The sequence below is a fragment of the Mobula birostris genome, chromosome 12, assembly GCF_030028105.1.
Source record: "Mobula birostris isolate sMobBir1 chromosome 12, sMobBir1.hap1, whole genome shotgun sequence".
Classification (NCBI taxonomy): domain Eukaryota; kingdom Metazoa; phylum Chordata; class Chondrichthyes; order Myliobatiformes; family Myliobatidae; genus Mobula; species Mobula birostris.
This window is the reverse complement of record NC_092381.1, coordinates 51,865,828-51,891,312: the sequence shown is the minus strand read 5'-3', so window position 1 is coordinate 51,891,312 and position 25,485 is coordinate 51,865,828. Positions and strand designations below refer to the sequence as shown.

General features: G+C 40.5%; 1 protein-coding gene across 7 annotated transcripts in view; it reads left to right on the top strand.

Annotated features, from left to right (window-relative positions):
• nfia (nuclear factor I/A) overlaps positions 1–25,485 on the top strand; it is a 584,092-nt gene that overhangs the window by 346,130 nt on the left and 212,477 nt on the right. For all 7 annotated transcript variants that reach the window (XM_072273792.1, XM_072273797.1, XM_072273794.1 and 4 more), the window contains one exon: positions 10,540–10,614. In XM_072273792.1, the coding sequence (XP_072129893.1) occupies positions 10,540–10,614 (75 nt within the window). The remainder of the gene's footprint in view (positions 1–10,539; positions 10,615–25,485) is intronic.

Genomic DNA, 25,485 nt, shown 5'->3' with positions numbered 1-25,485 from the left:
GTGGATTTGTAGTCAAAATACAACAAAGACTGAAATCTTTTCCTTTTTAAATCTTTTTATTAATTTTCCAAAGTTATAAACAGAATAACAATATTGATACAGAGAGTTTAGAATAATCTTATTGTTGATAAACATGTACAAAAAAGACTTCAAATAATACAGGTGTAATAGACTTCCAAACTCTTAATATAGTTAATCATAGAGAAAAAAGAAATAAAAAGAAAAAAAATGCAAAGAAAACACCCCCCAAAAAACAGAAAAAAATAAAACTAAATACTAAACCCAAAAAGAAAGCAAACAGAACAAAACAAGGCTAGACCAATATCTTAAATCGAATACATTCAATAATGTTGTCAACTCCACTCCTCTATTCATATATTTTAAGTTAATAAAAAGGATTTGGAAAAGGTCAAATTACATCATATGAAAATGTTGAATAAATGGTTTCCAAGCCTCTTCAAATTTAACCAACGTTAAAGACTGAAATCTAAGGTCAATTCTTAAATTGTTGATTCAGACATAAATGTAGCATGTGAGAAGTGTATCATCAATATGATGAGTCCATCAAAAGTGAATGAATTAACTGCTTCCAGTGAGATGGCAGCACGCTTCCATGCAATGGCATCTACAGGGCCAACCAAAGGTGTTATTGTCTTTTTTAAGCATATTTGTTATGATCACAAGACCCTACGGGTCATTAAGAAGTTAAAATACTGCAGGTTTACGCCATCAGTGAGCTGTTCATTGGCAGAAAAACTGAAGGACCTGGACTTGGTTCAGTTCCTGCTTCTGCCAGTGTCAGAGAGGCATTGGTGCACAAAGGCAGTGACCAGTCTAACAGTGAGTGATTGTATTAGTCGCATTTCTTGTGATCGCAACACCCTGCTGGACATTGATGATGTGGGATGCTGCATTTCTGATTCACTGTGTTATTGGCAAACGGCAAGTGAACTGCATAGCCTTGGTCTCAGCAAGGACTTGGGCCTCAAACCGCGGTGTCGCCTCTTTGCAGATGCCGGCAGGAGAGAGGTACTGGAGCCAGTACACTCCACTGGATTGCCAGAGACATGGTGGCACAGCATCCATGCCAGAGTTGGTCCTGTCTCCCCAGTGTTCGCTCAGAAGTAAAAAAAATGTATTTTGTTTGACTGCAGACTGCTGCAACTTTCATGGACTCAGGGAGTTAGACTATATTTTTTTTATGTGTGACTGTACTTTACTGCTGTGTTATGTGCACTATGTGTGCCTTGTGCTGTGAATGACTGTTGGTGCTGTTTTGCACCTTGGCCCCAGAGTATAATTGGTACTGTTTCATTTGGCTGTATTCATGGGTATTCATGTATGGTTGAATGACAATTGATCTTGAACTTGCATTTAGTTTCTGCAATCATGCTGATGAGTAACTACAAACATTTGTAAATCTCTGACTTTAAGTTGATCAGCTAGTTACTTTAGCCCTATTTTCACATTTTTGTTTTCAAAATTTTTAATTATTGCTGTCTATTAACTCAAAAACGGGAAGCAATTTTCTATCAGCACTCTGATCTGGGCAGGGACTCTGCTGTCTTTTATTGTTTGGGCAGTGATAATTGTTCCCTGTTCAGAAACGCTCTGTCTCTAACTGCTATCATTGAAATCCTCCATAATTTCTTCAGGTCAAAGAACAGTCAACCATGACCACTGCAGTTAAAAGGTTATCCTGATTTAAGTTGTCAAAATCATTCCTTTTCATTTTCTTCGCTGAGTGATCAGTCCCTTCCTTAGCATTTAATAACCAGAAAAATATAGGCACAAGGTGTTTTTGGATTTGCATATCTACTAGACCCATCTCTTCTCAATTATGCAGCGCTCTGGCTGAAATAACAATACAATGTATGCAGTTTGTAATACAGTTGCTGCAGTTTTGTAAGGGTGAAGTGCATTTTAGAGGATTCTTGCTGCCACCGACAGTACAGTAATTGTGCTGTAGCTCAGTTGTTTCAAAAGCCATGGCAACTTAAAAGCATTTCTATCAAAGGAGAAATCAAAGAATGCATCCTTTGGCTTAACAGTCAGTTTGTTTCATTTAAATGTGTAAACAAATCACCAGTACTACGTAGAATGATCAGGCACATAAAAATGTTAAAATTGTTCTGTGCACCACTTAAATTTGTTGCTGAGCCAATTCATGTGAAATTATGCAATGCACTAATTTTATAGTCATTAATTTTTTAAGGTAGCTGAAAGATGATGTTAGTGTCATTAAGGATAAGTTGTGATGGCTTTTTTCAAAAACAAATATAATGAAACAAGATTTACTTACCTTCAGTGGTGGCCTTACAAAAAGATCAAAATGTATTGATTGGACCATTATATTGTAAGAGATCTGGTGGTTATAAATGCAGAGAGCATGCAATCTGAGCAAGATGTTGAATGTAAAGTGCAATTATCAGCAACGGAATGGAAAAGTTATGGTAAGTAAAGGGGATCTTTGATATGAAGAAGAAATTATGTCACTGAACGTTACAGCACAGACATTTTGGCCTAACGAATCGAAGCTGGTGACGTTGCCCATCCAGCTAGTCCCGATTTCCTGCTTTGGACTCATAGCCCTCTAAACCCCCACCACCTCCACTTACCTGTGGAATAAACATAGGCCAGTACGGAACAATGCAGGCCCTTTGGTTCAAGAGCGTGTACTGTCACAAGGTGTCAGGTTCCAATGGTGTATCTGGCAGGGAACTGAAAACCTGTGCCTACTAATTGGCGGGAGTGTTCAAAGATATCTTCAATTTCTCACAGATGCATTTGGGGGTTTCCACCTGCTTCAAAAGGGCGACAATTATACCAGTGCCCAAGAAGACCAGGATAAGCTGCCTCAATGACTATTGCCTTCAAGATTGACCTTTCATAGTGTAGCACTTCACACTTCTCTGGACTCCATCTACTACTTCTCAGCCCAGCTCTGCATCCTATCCATGTTCCATTGTAACTTATGACAAACTTCTACACTATCTACAGCACCACCAACCTTTGTGTCATCTGCAAACTTATGAACCCATCCTCCCACTTCATCTTCCAAATCATTTATAAAAATCACAATGAGCAGGGGTTCCAGAACAGAGCTCTGCAGAACATAATTAGTCATGGTCCTCCATCGCAGAATACACTTCATCAACTACTACCTTCTGCCTTCTCTGGGCAAGCCAATTCTGAACTTAAGCAGCCAAATTTCCCTTGAACCCATTCCTTCTGACTTTCTGAATGAGCCTGCCATAGGGGAATGTTGTTGAATGCTTTGCTAAAATCCATATGCACCATATTCACTCTTCTACCATCATCAATTTGTTTTTTCACTTTGTTGAAAAGTTAGTCAAGCTCATAAGACACAGCCTGTCCATCACAAAATCATGCTGTCTATCCCTAATCAGAGTCTGTTTCTACAAATGTCCATAAATCCTACCTTTAAAAATCCCCTCCAATAGTTTCCCCACCACTGATATAAGACTTGCTGGTCTAAATTTCCCAGGATTATCCCTATTATCTCTCTTGAACAAAGGAATAACATTTGCAATCCTTCCATCTTCTTTTACAAGTCCTGTGTGCAGTGAGGACACAAAGAATTGCCAACAGCGCAGCAATTCTTCGCTCTTTTCCTATAATAGCCTAGCGTATTAAAAAGAGAATAGATTGATATGACTACAGTTTAATAGAAAAGAACATGATGATAACATTTTTATATATTTTATCAGTCCCTTAATATGTAGGACCAAAAAATAATTAATCAGATCTCTGAATGCTCCCCTAAAATGAAAGCTGTAGTAAAAGACAAAGTATTTATTCAATATAAAGTATGTTAATCTGTGTCAAAACTTTTGAAATGTCCAGGATAAATTAGCCAGTGAGTTCAACCAAAATTTCATGCTTGCAAAATCACCAGTCAAATGGCTAAATAAAAACCATTCTTTAGAATTACTTATTAGATTATTAAAGAAGACGTGTACTAATGTAAAGGGCACAAAGTCAAAACAGGCCTATGAGACATCAGTGATATATTTCTAATGTATTAGACATCCATAACTACCTGACTTAATGACTATTAGCTTTAAAACAAAACAACACTATCTGCTGTATGTATCTGATTAAGTTATAAGGTTAAATAAGGTTACCTTGTAAAGTTAAAAAGTGCAGTGGTGCATACTGATTAATTGTCTGGGATCATAAATCAGAGGTCTGGGCAAAGTTTCCAGAGACCCAAGTTCAAATCTCACAATGGGATCTGTGAAATTTAAATCAGTTAATAATATGAAATTTGGAAGGAAAATGGAAACCATTGGGGTTGTCATAGAAAAGGTGCTACGGTGCATGAAACAGAAACAAAACTATATTCAGATTAAAATAATGATTTCATTTTGATTCCTGCAAAGTAACTTAATGAGTGTCCTTTCTCTGACCATTTCCTCGTTCCTTGCTGCACGAATGTAAGATTATAGTCAATGGTTACAGAGAGAATGCAGGAGAATGGAACTGAGAGGGATAATGAATCAGCCATGATGGAACAATGATTCATACTCAATAGACTGAATGGCCTAATTGTGCTCCTATATCTTATGGTCTAAGATTGGAATAAATATAAAATAACAATACAAGATCCATTCCGTTACCTGTCTCTTCTGATTTTCCTTAATAGCACGTACCCATTCCAGTTTGGCATCTAAACTTATGTTTAACCCTGTACCTTCATCTTCCTAGAAGAGTACTGCTTGTATGACACTCAATCACCACCCTAAAACATTTACTTTTCCACCACCATAGCTCTGCGTTATCACTACAACAGGAATTGCAAGTACTTGGCTGGGTACCTTCACCCATATACTCCATTCAAGTTTGGTCAGTGTGCTTGTCATTACTTCATCAGTTAGGGGAGGACAGTGGATGTTCAGCAGGAGGATCCCTTGACTTTGAGATTCCTTAGAGTCTGCAACATTGGAAACTGCAAAGGTAGTTTTGGCTGTCTGAATACTATTATACCTCCAGATCTAGTGCATTGTGAAACAAGGCAGGCATGGGGATTGTGATGGAGGAGTTTGGCTTGCTGTCTGTAATGTTTGATTCTGTATGTACCAATGCACTAAGCTGTTGGTGGATCTATCTGTAAAAAAAAACTCTTCCAGTTTAGACACCAGTCCAGTCCCTGAATATTTGTCTAGACAAGCTTGCACATTCAGCTGGGTTGGGAGTGACTTTACTTACTTGGGCACTTAGCTCCCAGTGGAGAATAGGCCATCGGTGACCTCCTGTCTCCATCATTCTCTGAAGTCAATGGTATGCTTGGAGTGTGCTCTGCAATCCATTGCATCCACTGTACAGGGGATTGGTCTATACAGCTTCATCACAGCCCTGATTGTCAGCCTTGCCCATTTCCATCTCTCACATTGGGGACATAGGGTTGTAAACACAAAATATTCTGCAGATGCTGGGGTCAAAGCAACACACACAAAATGCTGGAGGAACTCAGCAGGTCAGGCAGCATCCATGGAAAGGAACAGTCAACAGACGAAGGGTCTCGGCCTGAAACGTTGACTGTTTGTTTCCATGAGTGCTGCCCGACCTGCTGAGTTCCTCCAGCGTTTTGGACATAGGATTGGTCTTTGAGAGGCAGGAGTGACTTTGCTATGTCCAAATTTAGTGCCTCTGTCAATGCCAGGTGTTCCACATGCTTTTATTCTTTCTTTGATTGAATGTAGTGGCAGTGGTTGCACTAAGTGGCTTAATCGGCCACTTCAGAGTGCACTTAAGAAATAGCCACAATGGGTAGCTCTGGTGTTCTGTTTAGGCCAGACTGGATGAGGATGGAAGATTTCCACCCTGATAGCACCAGATTGACTAAGTATGTCCTGTTCAGACAAAAAGGGCAAATCCAATTTAGTTAAGTGCCATATAATCAATCCCCAACAAAACTAATCTGTCATTGACAGTTGAGTTTTGCCAAGACCTCTCAGTATGGATATCATCACAGACTGAATTCCAGCAGTGAGATGAGTATGACTGCCCTTGACATCAAGAGGGTATTTGATTGCAAGTGTCTTCAAAGTATTCTGGTAAGACTGAAGTCAATAGACATGAAAGAGAAAATGCTGCAATGTTTGGAGCCATACCTAACACAAAGGAAGATGGTTACATGTGCTTGTTGCAGATTGATGATTCTGGCAGCAGGGTGTTACTGCAAGAGGTTTTAAGACCTGTATCCTAGGCCCAGCTATCTTTAATACTCAATGTTTTTCTTTTAACATTCAGTCAGAAGTGTGAGTGTTCACAGATGAATCTATAATATTGAATTCCATTTACAAATCCCAAGCAAATGAACAGCTGATGATTTTGGCAGCTAGAGCTAGGCCATAGTTAGATACAGGCCAACAAGTGGAAAAATAACTTTTCTACCACAGAGGTACCAGACAGTGCCTGAATCTAATAAAGGCTGTACCCACCTACCTTTGAAAGATAGTGACACTTCATTAACAAATATCCCAACCTTCAATATCTTGGGACTCATCAATGAATAGGCACTCAACTTGACTCACTATATAAATACCGTAATGAGAAGAACAGGTCAGAGACTGGGCATCCTGTCGTGAATGACTGGTTCTCCAGATTCCCAATGCCTTTCTACTACCTAGAAGGCACAAACCAGGAATGTGATGCGATTCTCTCCATTTCCTGAAATGAGGGTTGCATCAACTCTCAAGAGATTTGACACCATCCAAGAAAATCAGCCCACTAAGTTGATACCCAATATCTACCCTAAATAGCAATTTTCTCCTCTACAGTGCCTGTAGGGTCTGCTGACTACACAATTCACTCCAGTTGCTCACTTAACTCCCACTGTATCGCCTAAATACATGACTTTTACCACCAAGGGCAAAAAATATATTGAAACATCACCGCTACTGGGTTCCTCACCAAGATGCATACCATCTTTAACTGTAAATGTATCTGTGTTCCTTCCACTTGGACCTAAGTTCTGGTACTCTATCCTCAATTACACATTCAAGATTAATGATTCAAGTTTATTTGTCATGTGTGCATCAAAATATACATTGAAATGTGTTATTTGTGTTAACAACTAACACACTGAAGGGTATGCTGGGGGCAGCCCACAAGTGTCACCACACATTCTGGTGCCAGCAAGGCATGCCCACTTTACACAGCAGAGCAACACAGAACATAACAAGTAGCAATCAGCTACAGCAAAAACAAGTCCTGTTCCTCCTTTGCACCCACATATATCCACGGTCTTTAACCCCAGGACAAGCCTCCAACAAACAGGTGCTTGGTCCTGCAGACATCAGGCTTCGACCTCCCCAGCGAACTCAGAGATTCGTAGACTCAGCTCTAGCCAATGAGCCTTAACCTCCAGACTTCTCAGTTGTCCTCAGGCCTTGATCACAGCATCGATTCTGGAACACACCAATCATGGAAAACCAGGCTTTGAAATCGGAATCGCTGATGGTGGGAACCCGAACATGAGACTCAGTGTTGCAGTCTCACTGATTTACGAACCCAGAACTCATTTCTCCTGCCCGCATGAAGCTCCAACTCCGGATCTGCTGACAACTCACTGATCTAGGGGAGTTCCTGTCCTCTCTCTGCCAGTCTGACTTCCGACGTCCGACCACAGATGTCCCACATCAGTGTCGCTGGTCTTCGAACGCGGAGTATAGACTTAGCCTCTGGCCTGACCTCTAACTCCCCCCCACCCCCCCGCCACCATTCCTGTCCCTAAAACCCTAACCTGATTCCTAACTCGCCCTTTCTGTCTCTAAAACCATCTTTACAAACCTGAAAAGATTAAAAATTAAACAATTAAAAGACAACTAACTCTGAGCGGTGACTCAGTGGAAGTTGCAGCTCATTGCCATCTTGGATCCACGTGGGGAATATCATCAATTGAAGCACTGCACCAGGGCAATTAAGAATGGACAATAAATATTGTGCTATCTAGCACTGCCCAAATACCATAATTAAATTTTGAAAAATTTGATCCATCAAAGCGGGAGAGGAAACTACTAAAGATTAACTGTCATGCCTGTGGCATTCTCCATATTTTGTAACCTGTTTCTGGAGATCGATACTCCTGATGTTATCTCACCAATAACTTACATAACTAGGCCTACTTTTCCATTCCTGTCAAAATAACCCATAATATTCCGTTACTTTCCGAGTTACTTTGTGGACAGCATTCGGCTTTTGGCAAATCATTCACCAAGGCACTGAGATCCTTCTGCATCTCAGAACTCTGCAGTTTCCTTTTTATAATAAAAAGGCAGATAAATATATATAAATTGTAAAATGATGAGTCCCAGCATTGATCCCTGTGAGATACTACATTACATCTCATCAGCCAAAAAAGGTCCACTTATGTCTGTTCAGTTCACACCAATACATTACATCTTACACCACAAGCTTTTATTTTCCACCGTCACCTTTGATAATGCACCCAATCAATTGTCTTCTGAAAATTTAAGTACTGTATAATACATCCAGCAATTCTCCTTTATCCACAGCACGTTATTTCTTCAAATAAATCCAATAGTTTAGTCAAACATAGTTTCTTTTTCAAAAATCACATTGATTTTACCTGATTTTCTTCACACCCTGCTGAAACATCTATAATAACAGCCTCTAACATTTTTCTGATGACAAATGTTAAATTCAGTTGAATCATGGGTGATCTGATTGAAACCTCAATTCTGCATTCTGTTTTATCCATGTTGATTTTTCATCCCTTGCTTCTCAAGTATCTGTTTACCTTTGCTTTAGAAATATCCAGACTGTTCTTTCATCATACTTTGAAGAAGAGAATTTCAAAGACTCTCAAAGCATTCAGGACAGTGCACCAGTGAATTGGTATTTAGATTGATTGCCAGGAAGAGAAGAGTCTCTCCAATCAAAACTATCCACTTATCGGAGAACAGGAAGAATCTGCAACTTTATTGCTAAGAGTCCAAAATACTCTATTAGCATCCACTAAGTGGGACCTAAAAACAAAACTAAAAAGATGACGATCTCTATCTGAAACACTGACTGTCCATTTCCCTCCACAGATGCTACCTGACCTACTGAGTTCCTCCAGCAATTCATGTTTTGCTACGCATTTCAGCTGCCTCTTGTGGCTGTCTGTAAAAAAAAATGTTTGATTGGGCATACTGTTGTGCCTGTTGTTACCTCAATCTGCAGATTTTTGACTTCATAATTTTTCAGTAATGGTCTGAGCAACTGGAATCATGGTGGGTCTGTCTTGGGAATTTAGTACCTATGTAGTTTGACTTCTGAACTTTTGTTTTGTTAACCTTGTTTGGCCACATCATAGCATTTCAGACAGCTGAAAAGATCTGTAATATCATTGTTGTATCGCAGTGAACAGTGCTCCAAGAATTTCCCTTGTAATTATAAAATGTGGATGAGTTGAAAAGGAGTTTTTGCATATTAGGGGAATTAAGAGTTATGGGGAAAAGGCAGGCAGGTGGAAATGAGTCCACGGCCAGATCAGCCATGGTATTATTGAATGGCGGAGCAGGCTCGACAGGCCAGATGGTCTGCTCCTGCTCCTATTTCTTATGTTTTTAAAATAGCCCCAGTAATTCTTTGTCAGCTGTAATAAACAATACTTCCTTGCATTGACTGTGAACCCCCATCCTCCAGACCCTAAGTCATGAATGCAAGCACTGAACCAAATATGAAGTCTTGTTTATATTTTTTTAAAGTACATTGCCAAGAGATGTTGAACTGTGATAGTAAGTTTCAACATGCAGTATTGTATTTCTTAAACACTCTGAATGTAAGAAAAAATGGAACAGAACAAATTGACATTGATTGTACTATCAGGAATTTCATAATCTTCAATCCTACGTTCCTTTCCCAGTGACTGGACATTAATTTATGGTGAAGGCGTAAAATGAGTGGAATTTATTTGGGTGGCCATTATGTATGGTGTTTGGTCTTTTACTCCACTGGCAGTAATGAATTGCATCACTCTCCTGCAGAAATAAAACAGTTTTGCAGCCAGGGAAATTTAGGAACCTACAAGTAACCAACTTATCTTGAAAAACATGAATGAATCAGAGGTTATATATACATCATGCTAATATCATCAGTTAATAAATATTATTAACTTTAAAACTTCTTTCAGGAAAACAATGGGGAAAGTGTTGCGGAGATCTTCCTTATTTAAAAAAGATCTCAACATGGAGCTGTAATTTTGGAGAACATTTAACAGTGATTATCTTTTTGTGTTTGATCTCACAAGATTGTTTTAATTAACCCACTTTAGGAATCATTGTTCTGTTTCTAGACCATTTTCTTTTAAAGCAGTGTCTCCCTTCATTAAATCATGTATTTGACTGGGTTATGCATTTTATTTGGTTTATTGAAAGTGGGGTCACTTTTAATAACAATCCACATTTTGTTCTTTAAATTAAAGGTGGCCACACTTTATTGTGAAGCACCGTTTAAGTATGTGTTGTATAGCAGCTTACTGTTCTTTTTGCTCTTATTTTGCAGGGCATTTGGGCTTCCAGGACAGCTTTGTTACATCAGGCGTGTTCAGTGTTGCTGAGCTGGTGAGAGTGTCACAAAGTAAGTGAAACCATCTTCTTTTAACAGATATGACCCTAAAGCAGCAGTTTCCAACCTAGGGTCCACGGACCCCTCGTTAAGGGTAAGGCTCAATGGCATAAAGCAGTTGGGAACCCCTGCCCTAAAGGGTTTAAAATGTCAGAATTGCTGATGGGATGGGTCTGAACAGACATAGTTACCACTGCCTCTGGTACTGAGACTATTTCCAGTCCTGTAGTTAGGTTATACATTTGTGGTGGACATACAGATGAAATTTTAGATCTTGTTTTAGTTCAAATATCTCAGTCACTAACTATATGCCTTTACTTTTTAAAAAAAAGTTATATTGACATGCATTGTTCACTGTGGCCTGCTCCTGAGCTATACTGTTCTGACTCGTTCAAATCATTCATAGTATTCACTTAATATAAGCAGCAAGAATCCCAGCACTGATCCCTGTGGAAAATCAGGTGTTTTAGTTTCTAGGTCTGCAATTACAAGGCTTTCCCTGCTGCCTTTCTTGAAAAGAGGAATCCTGTGCCACTTTCCAATCATCAGATACCTCACTTATGGCCAAAGAAGATTTTAAAAATCTCTCCAAAGCTGCATCAGTCTTTGACCTTGTCTCCCATAACAGCATGGGATAAATCCCATCAACTCCTGGGGATTTATCCATCTTTAACCCGCCAAGGCTTTGAGTACTTATTTTTTTATCTATAGAGACTTCAACAAAAAAAAACTCACTTTTCCCTCACTGAATTTCCAATGATAAGATTCATTTTCTTTCTCAATTTGAATGAAAAGTATTCATTTAGGACCTCACATACCTTCTGACTGCATGCACAATTTGCCTCGGATGTCCGTAGTAGCCCCTACTGTTTGCCTGGTTTTACTTTTGTCTTAAAAAAATCTGTAAAATGCCTACAGATTTGCATTAATCCTATCTACTAGTAATACTTCAGTATTGTTTGTGTCAGTTCCATATTATTTCATCTTTTATCTTTGCACCCATTCGAACCTGATAGTTTACCTGAGTTTGGCAACAGTAGTCTTTGAATAGAATGGGCATTCTTTAAATATGTCCTCAGGGCATGTTAATGAAGTAGATACCTAGGTAGAAGAGAGAGCTGCACCTGGAGTGTAGGCTTGGCACTGACACAAGCCCAGCTTTTTAGAAAATGATAGTTTCCTGGACAAGACACAGGAGCTGTGTCTGTGCCACTTATACATCAGCAAGAAGATAGTCATGGAATATTGCCATTTCCTGATGATAGACTTCCAAACTTCCTCCATTACTTAATTAGCCCTGCCTACAGACATTAAAGTCATGCCTTTGATGTCAGAGAAATACATATGACAAAGAGTCTGAAGAATTCTGGGCTATTTATCCTGTCCAGTCAGTCGTGTATGTTCAGCTACTTTACAGTGGAGCTACCTGATCTCTGTGCAGCTACAGTATTGATGTGGCTAATCTAGTTACACTTCTGAGAGAGATGGTTGCAACGTGTTCCACTGAAGATTAAATGGAGTTGACTGAGGGTTGTCTTAATTGGTATATTTGTTAACCAGCATGTATATGCTGCCAATAATGCCTCTACTTGCTAGACTACTTCTGAATGTGCTCCATCAGAGGACAATGCAACTTAAAACTAAATGCTCATACTGACAGCAAAAGGCAGCAGAAGGAAAAATCGTTAACAAAAGAACTGAAGAATGTTTGGCTAAGAATAGTTTTTTCAGACCGTAGTCACGATATCTGGTCCCCTGATTGTCCTAAAAAGCCAAATATGGCATGCTTTTTTGTTATCACCTGCTTTCAGCATAATTTCCAGACGTCAGAAAATCCAGCAACCCTTCTTCCACCAACAGCGCTGGCAGACTCCAATTTCACCTCACACCTCATGCAACAAAGTGGTAGATGTGACAGAAATCAATTTCTAGCAATCAGAAGCTGTAGCTGCTGCTTCAAGTGTCAACCAGATCTAAATGAGACCACACCTGTGCCTGTGAGAAATGTAGACTGTAGCAGGGCAAACAAGCTTGGATTGCTATTGCAGCATACTTCCCTCAATGTGCATGAAATCAGCAGTGTAACCTCCATTCTTAGTTAATTCTATAGTGCAGCAACTTTGGGTTTAAAATTACTTCTCCACTGCACTATGTTTACCAAATATTTAACTCTATTCTGAATAGGTTTATCAGGAATGTAACTGCTAGTACCAAATATGTTGATCTAGTCACAGAGTAAAACAGTTTTTCCAGGAATATTCTTGTTATTTTAACTTGAGCATCATGAATGTTTGATACACCTTTTGAGATCATTTGGACAGAGCTTTTGTGTGGAAATTATTTTTGCTTAGCTCTTACTGAATCTCACCAATGATCTTGAATATCATTTACCCCCCAAAATAGAATTGGTATCCATTCACTTACAGCAGAGAAGCTGCTGCCTATTCTGGCAACATAAGCTGATCTGATGATCTTTTTGTTCCTCAACCTGAAACATTAACCATTAAAAAAAAACTCTCAGTAATAGCCAAAATCTCCTGAATGTGCTTATTTTTTGTTGAGACACAGTGCAAAGATATGGGTTCGAGTGGTCAGGCTTTGGCTCAACAGGCTTCAGTGAGAGCAGGCGCAGTCTAAAACTTAAGTTTGAGAAGTTATAACAAGTGAAGGCAGTAAGGTAGTCCAAGCAGTAGAATGCTCCTCCTGAGAGATGGGCAATTTCAGGGTATTTAGTGGCCTACCTGATAACTACATGTGCACATAACTTCAGATCAAGAAGCTGGAACTGGATGTACTCAGGACCATCTAGGAGGCTGAAAACCTTAAAGATGAGGCATTTTCTGAGGTGGTCACACCCAGAGTGCAGGCTTCAAATAGTGGATGGGTGACCGCCAGGAGAAGTAAGTGGAGTAAGCAGTCTGAGCAGAGTGCCCCTGTGGTCATTCCCCTCAGCAACAGATATACCCCTTTGGATACTGCTGAGGGTTGACCAGCAAGGGTATAGCAGCAGCAGCCAGACCAATAGCACTATGGCTGGCTCTGAGGCTTGGCAGGGAAGGGTAAAGTCAGGCAGAGTGACAGTGATAATAGAATTGATAGTGAGGTGGATGGCCAGCAGATTCTGTGGCCACGAAAGAGAAGCCAGCATGGTATATTGCTTTCTAGCAGCTAGGGTCCAAGATATTGCAAAGTAGCTTCAGAAGATTCTCAAGAGGAAGGGTGAGCAGCCATAGGTCATGATACAGATTGGCACCAATGACTTAGGTAGATAGGGGGAAGAGGTCCTGCGCAGTGAGAATAGAGTTAGCGAAAATGCTGGAGAGCAGGACCTCCAAGGTAGTAATTTCTGGATTACTCCCAGTAACGTGTGCTAGTCAGGGCAGGTATAGGATGAGGAACTGGTGCAGGGGGCAGGGTTTCAGATACCTGGATTATTGGGATCTCTTCTGGAGATGGTATGATGTACAAAAAGGATAGGTTAAGCTGAACTCAAGGAGGGTCAATATTCTTGCGGGCAGGTTTGCTTGAACTGTTGGAGATGGTTTTAAGTAATTTAGCAAGGGGATAGGACCTGGAGACATAGGGCTGAGGATGGGGCAATTGGTATATAAGTCAATGCAGTCTGTAGTGAGACTGTGATGAAGGACAGGCAGATGATAGGGCAAAACTCCAGTCAGTGGGATGAACTCAAGTATAACATGGGAGGAAAATCAAAAAGGTAATGAATACAACACTGAAGGTGTTATATTTGAATGCATACAGTATGCAGATGAAGGTAGATGGTCTTGTAGCACAGTTAAGGATTGTCACGTATGATGTACTGAGCATCACTAAGTTGTGGCTCAAAGAAGATCATAGTTGGGAGCTTAACATGCAAGGAAACACCTTGTATTGAAAGAACAAGCAAGTAGGCAGTTGGGGCGGGGTGGCTCTTGGGTAGAAAACAAAATCAAATCCTTAGAAAGAGGATCAGAAGATGTAGAACCCTTGTGGGTAGAGTTAAGAAACTGCAAGAGTAAAAAGACCCTGATTGGAGTTATATACAGGTTCCCAAGCAGTAACTAGGATGTGGGACATAAATTTCAATGGGAAATAGAAAAGGCGTGTAATAAGGGCAGTGTTACAATAAGCATGGCAGATTTCAAGCAGAGAGATTGTGAAGGTCAGGTTGGTGCTGGATCCCAAGACAGGGAATTTGTAGAAAGCCTAGGACATGGCTTTTAGAGCCATCTAGTTGAGACAACTAGGGGAAAAACAATTCTGGATTGGGTGTTGTGTACGGAACCAGAATTGATTAGGGAGCTTAAAGTAAAGGAATGCTTAGGAAGCAACAATGATAATATGATAGAATTAACCCAGCAGTTTGGGAGGGAGAAGATAAAGTCAGATGTATCAGTAGTATAGTGGAGTAAAGGGAATCACCGAGGCATGAGAGACAAGCTGTCCAAAGTTGATTGGAACAGGACAGTAGCGGGAATATCGGCAGAACAACAATGGCAGGAGAATCTGGGAGCAATTCGAAAGTTGCAGGATAAATGTATTCCAAAGGTGAGAAGTATTCAAAGGGAAGATGATGCAACTGTGGCAACAAGGGAAGTCAAAAAGAGCATAACAGCAAAAGAAAGGGCATATAATATAGCCAAGATTAGTGGGACATTAGAGGAAAGGGAAGTTTTTAAAAACCAACAGAAGGTAACTGGAAAAAGCCATAAAGAGAGAAAAATTAAATATGAAGGCATTCTAGCCAATGATATAAAAGAGGATACCAAAGGTGTTTTTTAGATATATAAAGAGTAAAAGAGAAGCAAGAGTGGATATTCGACCAGTTGAAAATGACCCTGGGAAGGTAGTAATAGGAGATAAAGAAATGACAAACAAACTTAATACTGTAAGTGTTTTGCATCAGTCTTCACTTTGCAAAACACAAGCAGTATGCCAGAAATTTGAAAGTGTCAGGGCACAGAAGTGAGTGTAATTGCTATTACTAAGGACAAGATGCTTAGGAAGCTGAAAGGTCTGAAGGTAGCTAGGTCACCTGGGCCAGATGGACTCCAACCCAAGGTTCTAGAGGAGGTAGCTGAAGAGATTGTAAATGCATTAGTAATAATCTTTCAAGAATCACTAGTTTCTGTAATGGTTCCAGATGAGTGGAAAATTGTAAATATCACTCTACCCTTTAAGAAAGGAGGGAAGCATAAAAAAGGAAAATATGGGTCAGTTAACCTGACTTTAGTTATTGGGAAGATGTTGGAGTCTATTATTAAGGATGAAATTTCAGGGTACTTGGAGGCACATGATAAGGCAGGCCAGTGTCAGCATGTTTTCCTTAAGGGGAAATCTTGCCTGAAAAAATCTGTTGGCATTCTTTGAAGAAATAACAGGCAGGATAGACAAAGGACAGTCAGTGTGTGTTGTTTACTTGGATTTTCTGAAGGCCTTTGTCAAGGTGTTGCACAAGAGGCTGCTTAACAAGATAAGAGTACATGGTATTACAGGAAAGATAGTAGCATGGATAGAGCATTGGCTGATTGGCAGGAAGCAAAGAGTGGGAATAAAGGGAGCCTATTCTGGGTTGGTTGCCGGTGACTAATGAAGTTCAGCAAGAATTGGTATTGGCCCCTCTTCTTGTCATGTTATATGTCAGTGATTTGGATGATGGAATTGATGGCTTTGTGTCCAGGTTTACAGACAATACAAAGATAGGTGGAGGGGCAGGTGGAGTTGAAGAAACAGTGAGACTCCAGAAAGACTTGGACGTATTTGGAGAATGGGAAAGAGGTAGCACTGGAATATAGTGTAGGGAAGTGTATGGCTTGCACTTTGGTAGAGGGAATAAAAGCAGAGACTATTTTCTAGTTGGGGATAAAATTTTAAAAATCAGAGGTTTAAAGGGACTTTGAAGTCCTTGTGCAGGATTCCATAAGATTTCACTTGGAAGTTGAGTCAATGCTAAGGAAGGCAAATACAATGTTAGCATTCATTTCAGGGGGTGAGAATATAAGAGCAGGGATGTGATGCTGTGGCTTTGTCAGGCATTGGACAAATGGTACTTGGAGTCCTCTGAGCAGCTTTGGGCCCCTAATCTAAGAAAAGATGTGCTGACATTGGAGAGGGTTCAGAGGTAGTTCATGAGGACGATTCCAGGAATGACACTATAACATCCTGTGAAGAAGTGTGGCTTCCTAAAAATATCATTATGAGGTATAATAACAGCAACAAGCTGTGGTTCAACAAGGAGCTGAGGACTCTCAGATCTGTAAAGGATCAAGCCTGCAATTCTGGAAACTGAGAGGAATACAATTTTGCAAAATAGCAGTTTAATGAAGTTCTGAAAGTGGCAAAAGCCACACAAGGATCAGCTGGGAAGATACTTCAGCAACAATATCTGAGGTAGTGTGGAGTTCCCTGCAAAGTCTTACCAACTTCAAATAGAAGCGCTCCCAATTCTCCCCTTCCCTCACCTTAGACAATCAGCTCTATCAGTTTTATTGCCAATTTGATAAGGATAATAAAACCATAAGATATAGGAGCAGAATTAAGTCATTTGACCCATCGAGTCTGCTTTGCCATTTCATCATGGCATATCCAGTTTTATTCTCATTCTCAATCTCATGCTTACCCCATATCGCTTAATGCTGTGACCAATCAAGAATCTATCAACCTCTGCCTTAAATATACATAAAGACTTGGACTCCACAGCTGCCGGTGGCAAAGAATTCCACAGATTCACTACCCTCTGGCTGAAGAAATTCCTCCTCATCTCTGTTCTAAAAGGATGCCCCTCTATTCTGCCATCGTGTCCTCTGGTCTTAGACACGGCCAACATTGGAAACATCTTCTCCACATTTACCCTATCTAGGTCCTTCACCATTCGATAGGTTTCAATTAGGTCATTCTCATTCTTCTGAATTCCAGTGAATACAGGCCCAGAGCCATCAAACAGTCTTCATATGACAAGCCATTCAATCTTGAAATCATTTTCATGTACCTTACGTACATCTTTTCTTAGGTAAGCTCCAAGTGAGGCCTCATCAGTGCTTTATAAAGTCTCAACATTACACTCTTGCTGTTATATTGTTGTCCTCTTGAAATGACATCGCATGTGCCTTCCTCATCACGGATTCAAACCACAAATTAACCTTTAGGGAATTCTGCACAAGGTCTAACAAATCGCTTTGTGCCTCAGATTTTTGTATTTTCTGTCCATTTAGAAAATTGTCAACCCTTTCATTTCTTCTACCGAAGTACATGACTATACACTTCCTGACACTGTATTCAATCTGGCACTTCATTGCCCGTTCTCTTAATCTGGCCAAGTCCTTCTGCAGCCTCCCTTATTTCATCAAAACTATCTGCCCATGCACCTGTTTTCATATTGTCTGCAAACTCTGCAACAAAGCCATCAATTCCAATTCTATCATCCAAAATGTTGACATAAAACATAAACAGAATCGGTCCCAACACAGACCCCTGTATAACAACGCTAGGCACCAGAAGTCAACCCACAGACGGCTCCCTTTATTCCCACTCTTTGCCTTTGGACAATAAGCCACTGCTTTATCCATGCTAGAATCTTTCCTGTAATACTGTGGGCTGATAGCTTGTTAAGCAACCTCATCTGTGGCACCTTGTCAAAGGCCTTCTGAAAATCCAAGTACACAACATCAACTGTCTATCCTGCTTGTCACTTCTACGAAGAATTCCAACAGATTTGTCAGGCAAAATTTTCCCTTGAGGAAACCATGCTGACTACAGCCTATTTTATCATGTGCCTCCAACTACCCCAAAACCACATCCTTAACAATCAACTCTAATATCTTCCCAACCACTGAGGTCAGAATAACTGGTTGATAATTTCCTTCCTTCTGCCTCTCTCCCTTCTTGAAGAGTGAAGTAACATTTGCAATTTTCCAGTCTCCTGGAACCATTCCAGAATCTAGTGATTCTTGAGAAATCATTACTAATGCTTCCACAATCTCCTCAGCCACTTTTCAGAACCCTGGGGTGTACATCATCCAGTCCCGGTGACTTATCTACTTTCAGACCTTTCATTTTCCCAAGAATTCTAGCAATGGTAACCACACACTTCATGACCCCTGACATCTGGAAATTCCACTATACTGTGTGTGTCTTTCACAGTGAAGACTGATGCAAAATACTTACTCAGTTCATCTACCATTTCCTTGTTCCCTATTACTAACTCTCCATCATTTTTCAGCAGTCCAATATCCATTCTGGCTTCTCTTTTCATACTTTATATATTTGAAGAAACATTTGGTATCCTCTTTAATGTTCTTGGCTAGCTTACTTTCATATTCCACCTTTACCTTCTTAGTTGCTTTCTGTTGATATTTAAAAGCTTCCCAGTCCTCTAACTTCCCACTAATTTTTGCTCTATTATATGCCCTCTCTTTGGTTTTTATGTTGGCTTTGATTTCCCTTGTTAGCCATGGTTATGTCACCTTGCCTTTAGAATTCTTCTTTCTCTTTGTGATGTGCAGTGATGCTAGAAAGGTTGTGAAGCCTGTAGAATTCAATCTATTTCTGCATTAAATATGACCTAAAATGTGATCAAATCTTCACATAAGTCTGAAAACTAGATAAAGAGAATTCAATTAAATAAATAACACAAAAACATTATTTTTGTTCATTTATTTATTGAAAAATATTGATCCAATATTACATGTATGTGTTGGAAAAAGTATGTGTACCTCTGGGGTCATGCTTTCTACAAAAGCTACTTGGAGTCAGATGTTCCAATCAATAAGATGAGATTGGAAGTATTGGTTATAGAGGTACCCCACCCTATAAAAAAAGACACAGTCAAGTTACTGACAGAGCCTGCTCTTCTCAAGAAAGATCAGTTTATGTGCAGCTTACCTCAATCAAAGCATCTTTCAGAGGACTTTAGAAGAATTGTAAAGATGCATCAAGCTAGAAAAGGCTACAAAAGCATTTCTAAAGACCTGAGTGTTCATTAGTCCACAATAAGAGAAATCGTCTACAAATGGAGGAATCTCAGTACTACTGTCCCCAGGAGTGGGAATCCTGCAAAGATCACACCAAGAGCACCATGTGCAATGCTGAAGGAGATGAAAAAGAACCCAAGGGTAACAGCAAAGGACCTGCAGAGATCTCCAGAACTTGCTGAAGTCTTTGTTCATGTGTCCACTATAAGAAAAACACTGAACAAGAATGGTGTTCATGGAAGGACACCATGGAGGAAACCACAGCCCTCCAAAAAAAAAATCACTGCATATCTCAAGTTTGCAAAAGACCACCTGGATGTTCTACAATGCTTCTGGGACAGTGTTCTGTGGACAGATGAGACGAAAGTTGAACTTTTTGGAAGAATGCACTTCACTATGTTTGGAGGATAAAGGGCACTGCGCACCACCACCAAAACCTATCCCAATTGTGAAGCGTGGTATAAGGAGCATCATGGTTTGGGGCTGCTTTGCTGCCTCGGGGCCTGGATAGCTTGCAGTCATTGAGGGAACAATGAATTCAACATTGTATCAAGACATTTTACAGGAGAACGTCAGGGTAGCAGTCTGTCATCTAAAGCTTAATAGAAGTCAGATAAGGCAACAGGACAGTGATCCGAAAGACAAGAGTAAATCAACAACAGAATGGTGTAAAAAGAAGAAAATTAGTGTTTTGGAATGGCGAAGTCAAAGTCCTGATCTTAATCCTATAGAAATGTTGTAGAAGAATCTGAAGCAAGCAGTTCATGCAAAGAAGCCCACCAACATCCCAGAGTTGAAGCAGTTTTGTAAGGAGGAGCGGCCTAAAATTCCTCCAAGGTGATGTGCAAGACTGATCAACAGTTACCAGAAAATATTTGGTAGAAGTCATTGAAAGCAAAGGTTCACATACTTTGTCCAACAAATGCATGTAATATTGGATAATTTTTCTCAATAAAAAATGAACAAGTAAAATGTTTTTGTGTTATTTATTTAATTGGGTTCTCTTTATTTAGTTTTAGGGTTTAAATGAAGATCTGATCACATTTTAGGTCATATTTATGCAGAAATAGAGAAAATTCTACAGGGTTCACAAACTTTCTAGCACCACTGTACGTATCTTGTGACTTCCAAATTCCAGAAATTCCTGCCAAACGTACAAACATGGAAAACCTACAGCACAATACAGGCCTTTCAGCCCACAAAGCTGTGCTGAACATGTCCCTACCTTAGAACTACCTAGGCTTTAGCCATAGCCCTCTATTTTTCTAATCTCCATCCAGGAGTCCCTTAAAAGACCCTATCATTTCTGGATCCACCGCCGCCACCAGCAGCCCGTTCCATGCACTGACTACTCTCTGCATAAAAAAACTTACCCCTGACATCTCCTCTGCACCTACTTCCAAGTGCATTAAAACTATGCCCTCTTGTGCTAGCCATTTCAGCCCTGGGGAAAAGCCTCTGACGATCCACACAATCAATGCCTGTCATTATCTTGAATACCTCTATCAGGTCACCTCTCATCCTTCGTTGCTCCAAGGAGAAAAGGCAAAGTTCACTCAACCTATTCTTATAAGGCATTCTCCCCAGTCCAGGCAACATCCTTGTAAATCTCCTCTGCACCCTTTCTATGATTTCCATGTCCTTCCTGTAGTGAGGCGACCAGAAATGAGCACAGTACTCAAAGTGGGGTCTCATCAGCGTCCTGTATAGCTGCAACATTACCTCTCGAATCTTAAAGTCAATCCCACGTTTGATGAAGGCCAATGCACCATATGCCTTCTTAACCACAGAGTCAACCAGCATAGCAGCTTTGAGTGTCCTATAGACTTGGACCCCAAGATCCCTCTGATCCTCCACACTGCCAAGAGTCTTGCCATTAATACTATATTCTGCCATCATATTTGACCTACCAAAATGAACCAGTTCACACTTATCTGGGTTGGACTCTATCCTCCACTTCTCAGCCCAGTTTTCCATCCTATCAATGTCCTGTTGTAATCTCTGACAGCCCTCCACACTATCCACAACACCCCCAACCTTTGTGTCATCAGCACATTTACTAACCCATCCTTCCACTTCTTCATCCAGATCATTTATAAAAATCACAAAGAGTAGGGGTCTCAGAACAGATCCCTGAGGCACACCACTGGTCACCGGCCTTCATGCACAATATGACCCGTCTACAACCAGTCTTTGCCTTCTATGGGCAAGCCAGTTCTGGATCCACAAAGCTATGGTCCCCTTGGATCCCATGCCTCCTTACTTTCTCAATAAGCCTCACATGGGATACCTTGCTAAAATCTATATAAACTACATCTACGGCTCTACCTTCATCAATGCTGCTCTGCCGTCATCCCTGCCAGTGTTCTTTTCCAACCAATTCTGGACAACTCCTCTCTCATGCCTCTAGTTCCGTATTCACACTTTGTAATTTTGTCTGCCTTTTACATTGCAACTCATCTTGTTGACTGTAATTTTGCCCTCTCATCAGCCTTGCTAGGAGTCTTACTACACATTGCCTCTGTTTGTAAACCAACTACTTCATCTTAAGCACTATCACTCCAATTCCCATCCTCCTGCCAGATTAGTTTTAACCTTCCCAAACAACTCTAGCCAACATGCCCACAAGGATATTGCCTCTCGGGTTCAAGTGTAAACCATCCCTTTTGTATAGGTCATATCTTCTGTAGAAGAGATTCCAATGTTCTCTAAATTTGAACCCCTTCCCCTTGCACCAGTTTGTTAGCCATGTATTACCCTGCCAAATCATCCTATTTTTACCCTCATTGTCATGTGGCACAGGCAGCAATCCAGAGATCACTACCCCAGAGGTCCTTTTTCTTAGCTTTCCACCTAGCTCCCTAAAATCTCTCCTCAGGACCTCCACATTTTGTCTTCCTATGCTATTAATGCCAATGTGTGCCAAGACTTCTGGCTGCTCACGCTTGCCCCTTAGAATGCCATTGACACAATCCAAGACACCCCTGATCCTGGCACCAGGGAGGCAACATACCATCGTTGTGTTTCTAACGAGCCCACAGAACCTCATCTCCGCTCCTCTCAACACTGCAGTCCTCTTCATCCCTCTGCTCTTCTGAGCCACAGCACTAGACTCAGTGCCAGAGACCCGGTCACTGTGGCTCCCCCCCTTCAACAGAATCTGAAGTTTTATACTTATTATTATGATACTTATTAATCAACTATCTCTTCTCACTTCCTCTGATCCTGGTATGCTGAGCCCGTACCCATCTCCCGTTCACAACCACTCCAATGTCACCAACCCCCCCCCCCTTCACCCCAGCCCCATTCACCTTCTTCAGCCTCCTCCCCCTCTTGACTACTCCCTCCATCCCATTCTATCTGTGAAGCAAGAAGACATTTGCAAACTATTTGGAAAAGAGAACATTAGGAAAGCTGCAGGCCCCGATGGTATCTCACCTGGTACTCTAAGGCACTGTGCAGATCAGCTAACACCTGTCTTCACTGAGATACTTAACACCTCCCTGCAGTTATGCATCATTCCAGATTGCTTTAAAATTGCTAAAATCATTCCAGTTTCCAAGAATGGCAAGGTCACTGGATTTTATGATTATAGACCTGTCACTCTGACTTCAGTAGTTATAATAACCTTTGAATGTCAGACCTTGGCCTACTTTAAGTCCATTACCGATCTTCTTCTTGACTCACTATAGTTTGCTTATAGAGAAAATTGCTCAGTTGAGGATGCAGTTAATTTTAGCCTTCATTACATTCTTCAACATTTGGACTCCCCCAACACCTATATGAGGATTTTTCTTTTGGATTTTAGCTGTCTTTAACATAATTGTTCTGGAGTTGCTCCATAGCAAGCTAACCCTGCTAACAAGACAGTGGAAATGAGAATTTCCTTCTGCCGACTACACCCTACCTCCCCCTTGGAAATTAATGGACATTCTGAGTCATTTCACTTCCTGGGACTACCATTACCAATGCATTGAAGTGGGACAACCATGTTACACTCATCTTGAGGAAAGCCCAGCAGATATTATTGTTTCTGCACCAGTTTAGGAAACTTAACATCTCAGTACATGTCCTGATGAATTTTTACTCAGCCAGCTTTGTGAGTTTTGTGACCAGCTCTATCACCATTTGGGTTCCCACCACCTCCTCGCTCTCCAAGTTCAGGTTGCAGCAGGTGGTCGACTCAGCAGAGAAGATCATTGGCTGTCAGCTACCGACATTAAGAGACCTGTTCATCGCCAGAGCAAAGATAAGAGCTGAATAATTACTGCTGACTCTACCCACTCTAGCAGTCTTCACCAAATTGCCATCAGAGAAACGCTACACATCCATCACCATCAGGACCACACGTCATCTCCGAAGCCTATTATTCCGTAGCTATCCAGCTTTTCAACAAAACTCACTCAGGTGTAATACCCTCACTGTCTCTGCACAACATCCCTTAAATTGTCTTTCCTGACATCCTTGTTCTGTTGATAATTATTGAGCCTGCTTATGCATTCACATTTGTTTAAGACGATTATTGATGTTTGCATTTGTGACCATTCTGCTAGTTGCTGATTGCTCATGGCTGTTTGCACTATTGTCTTGTAAATTGTTGGCGGTTGCTATTGTGTTGTCTGTTATGGTGTTGTCCTGTGTTTTATGCTTGGCATTGAACCACAATCAATTCTGCTATGTTTCACATATTGGCAATAAAGTGATTCTGATTCTGATTCTTAAAGGGTTAACATATGAGGAGTGTTTGATGACTCTGGGCCTATACTCGCTGGAGTTTGGAAGAATTGGGGGGGGATACTCTTTGAAACCTATCAAATATTGAAAGGCCTAGATAGAGTGGATGTGGAGAGGATGTTTCCTATAGTGGGTGAGTCTAGTACCAAAAAGCACGGCCTCAGAATTGAGGGGCATCAATTTAGATCAGAGATGAGGAGTAATTTCTTTAGCCAGAGGGTGGTGAATATGTAGAGTTCTTTGCCATGGATGGCTGTGGAGGCCAAGTCATTGAGTATATTTAAAGCGGAGGTTAATTTGTTCTTTATTAGTCAGGGCATCAAAGGTTACGAGGCAAGAGAATAATGTTAGGAGGGATAATAAATCAGCCATGATAGGATGGCAGAGCAAACTTGATGGGCCTAGTGGCCTTTCTGGTCTTAAGGTCTTCATGCACTTGGATCTCACAAATGGCTTTCTTCCATTTGAGAGATGGATATTTTCATGAGATAGAAACAGCTAGAATATTTCTTCACATTTTCTGTTCTTTTGGGAGCTGAATTCAATTATTGCCTTGAGTTGAGCATATCAACTACTCCCAGGTCCTTGGTTCCCAGAAAACAGAAAATATTAATAATAGCGTGCTGGCCTGCCAGCATTTAACATATAATGCCTGACATGGAAGAGTTAAAATTTTGGAGTTTATAACCTTTGTTGAAATTTGCCCAGCTAGGAACAACTATAAAAGCAATAAAAGACCTCATGATTTCTTACACTTCGTTCAAACCGACATAGATGGAATATTTAACCTTGTTAATTTTCCATTTGTGCATTTTGTGCACAACCCCTTCCATCTTCCTCCCTCATCCAATATCATTTGTGGTTGATCCCATCACCTTTGCCAGATGCTAAGTATCAGTCAAAGTCTAGATACTTCTTGTAACTGAACAAAAATAGCAGTAACTCACAGATATATAGTATTCGTACATTGAAAAAGCACTTTATGAAGGGAAAAGCATGAATGGACAGTTTCATGTTGATTGCAGGTTTTTAAAATTTATTCATTTATGGGATATAGGTGGTGCTGGCAAGGACAAAATTTCTCAAATATCTATTTTGACTGAGAGACTTAGCAAGCCATCTCAGGCGAGTTGTTGGTCTGGAGTTAAATTTAGGCCAGTCTGATTAAAGATGTAAAATT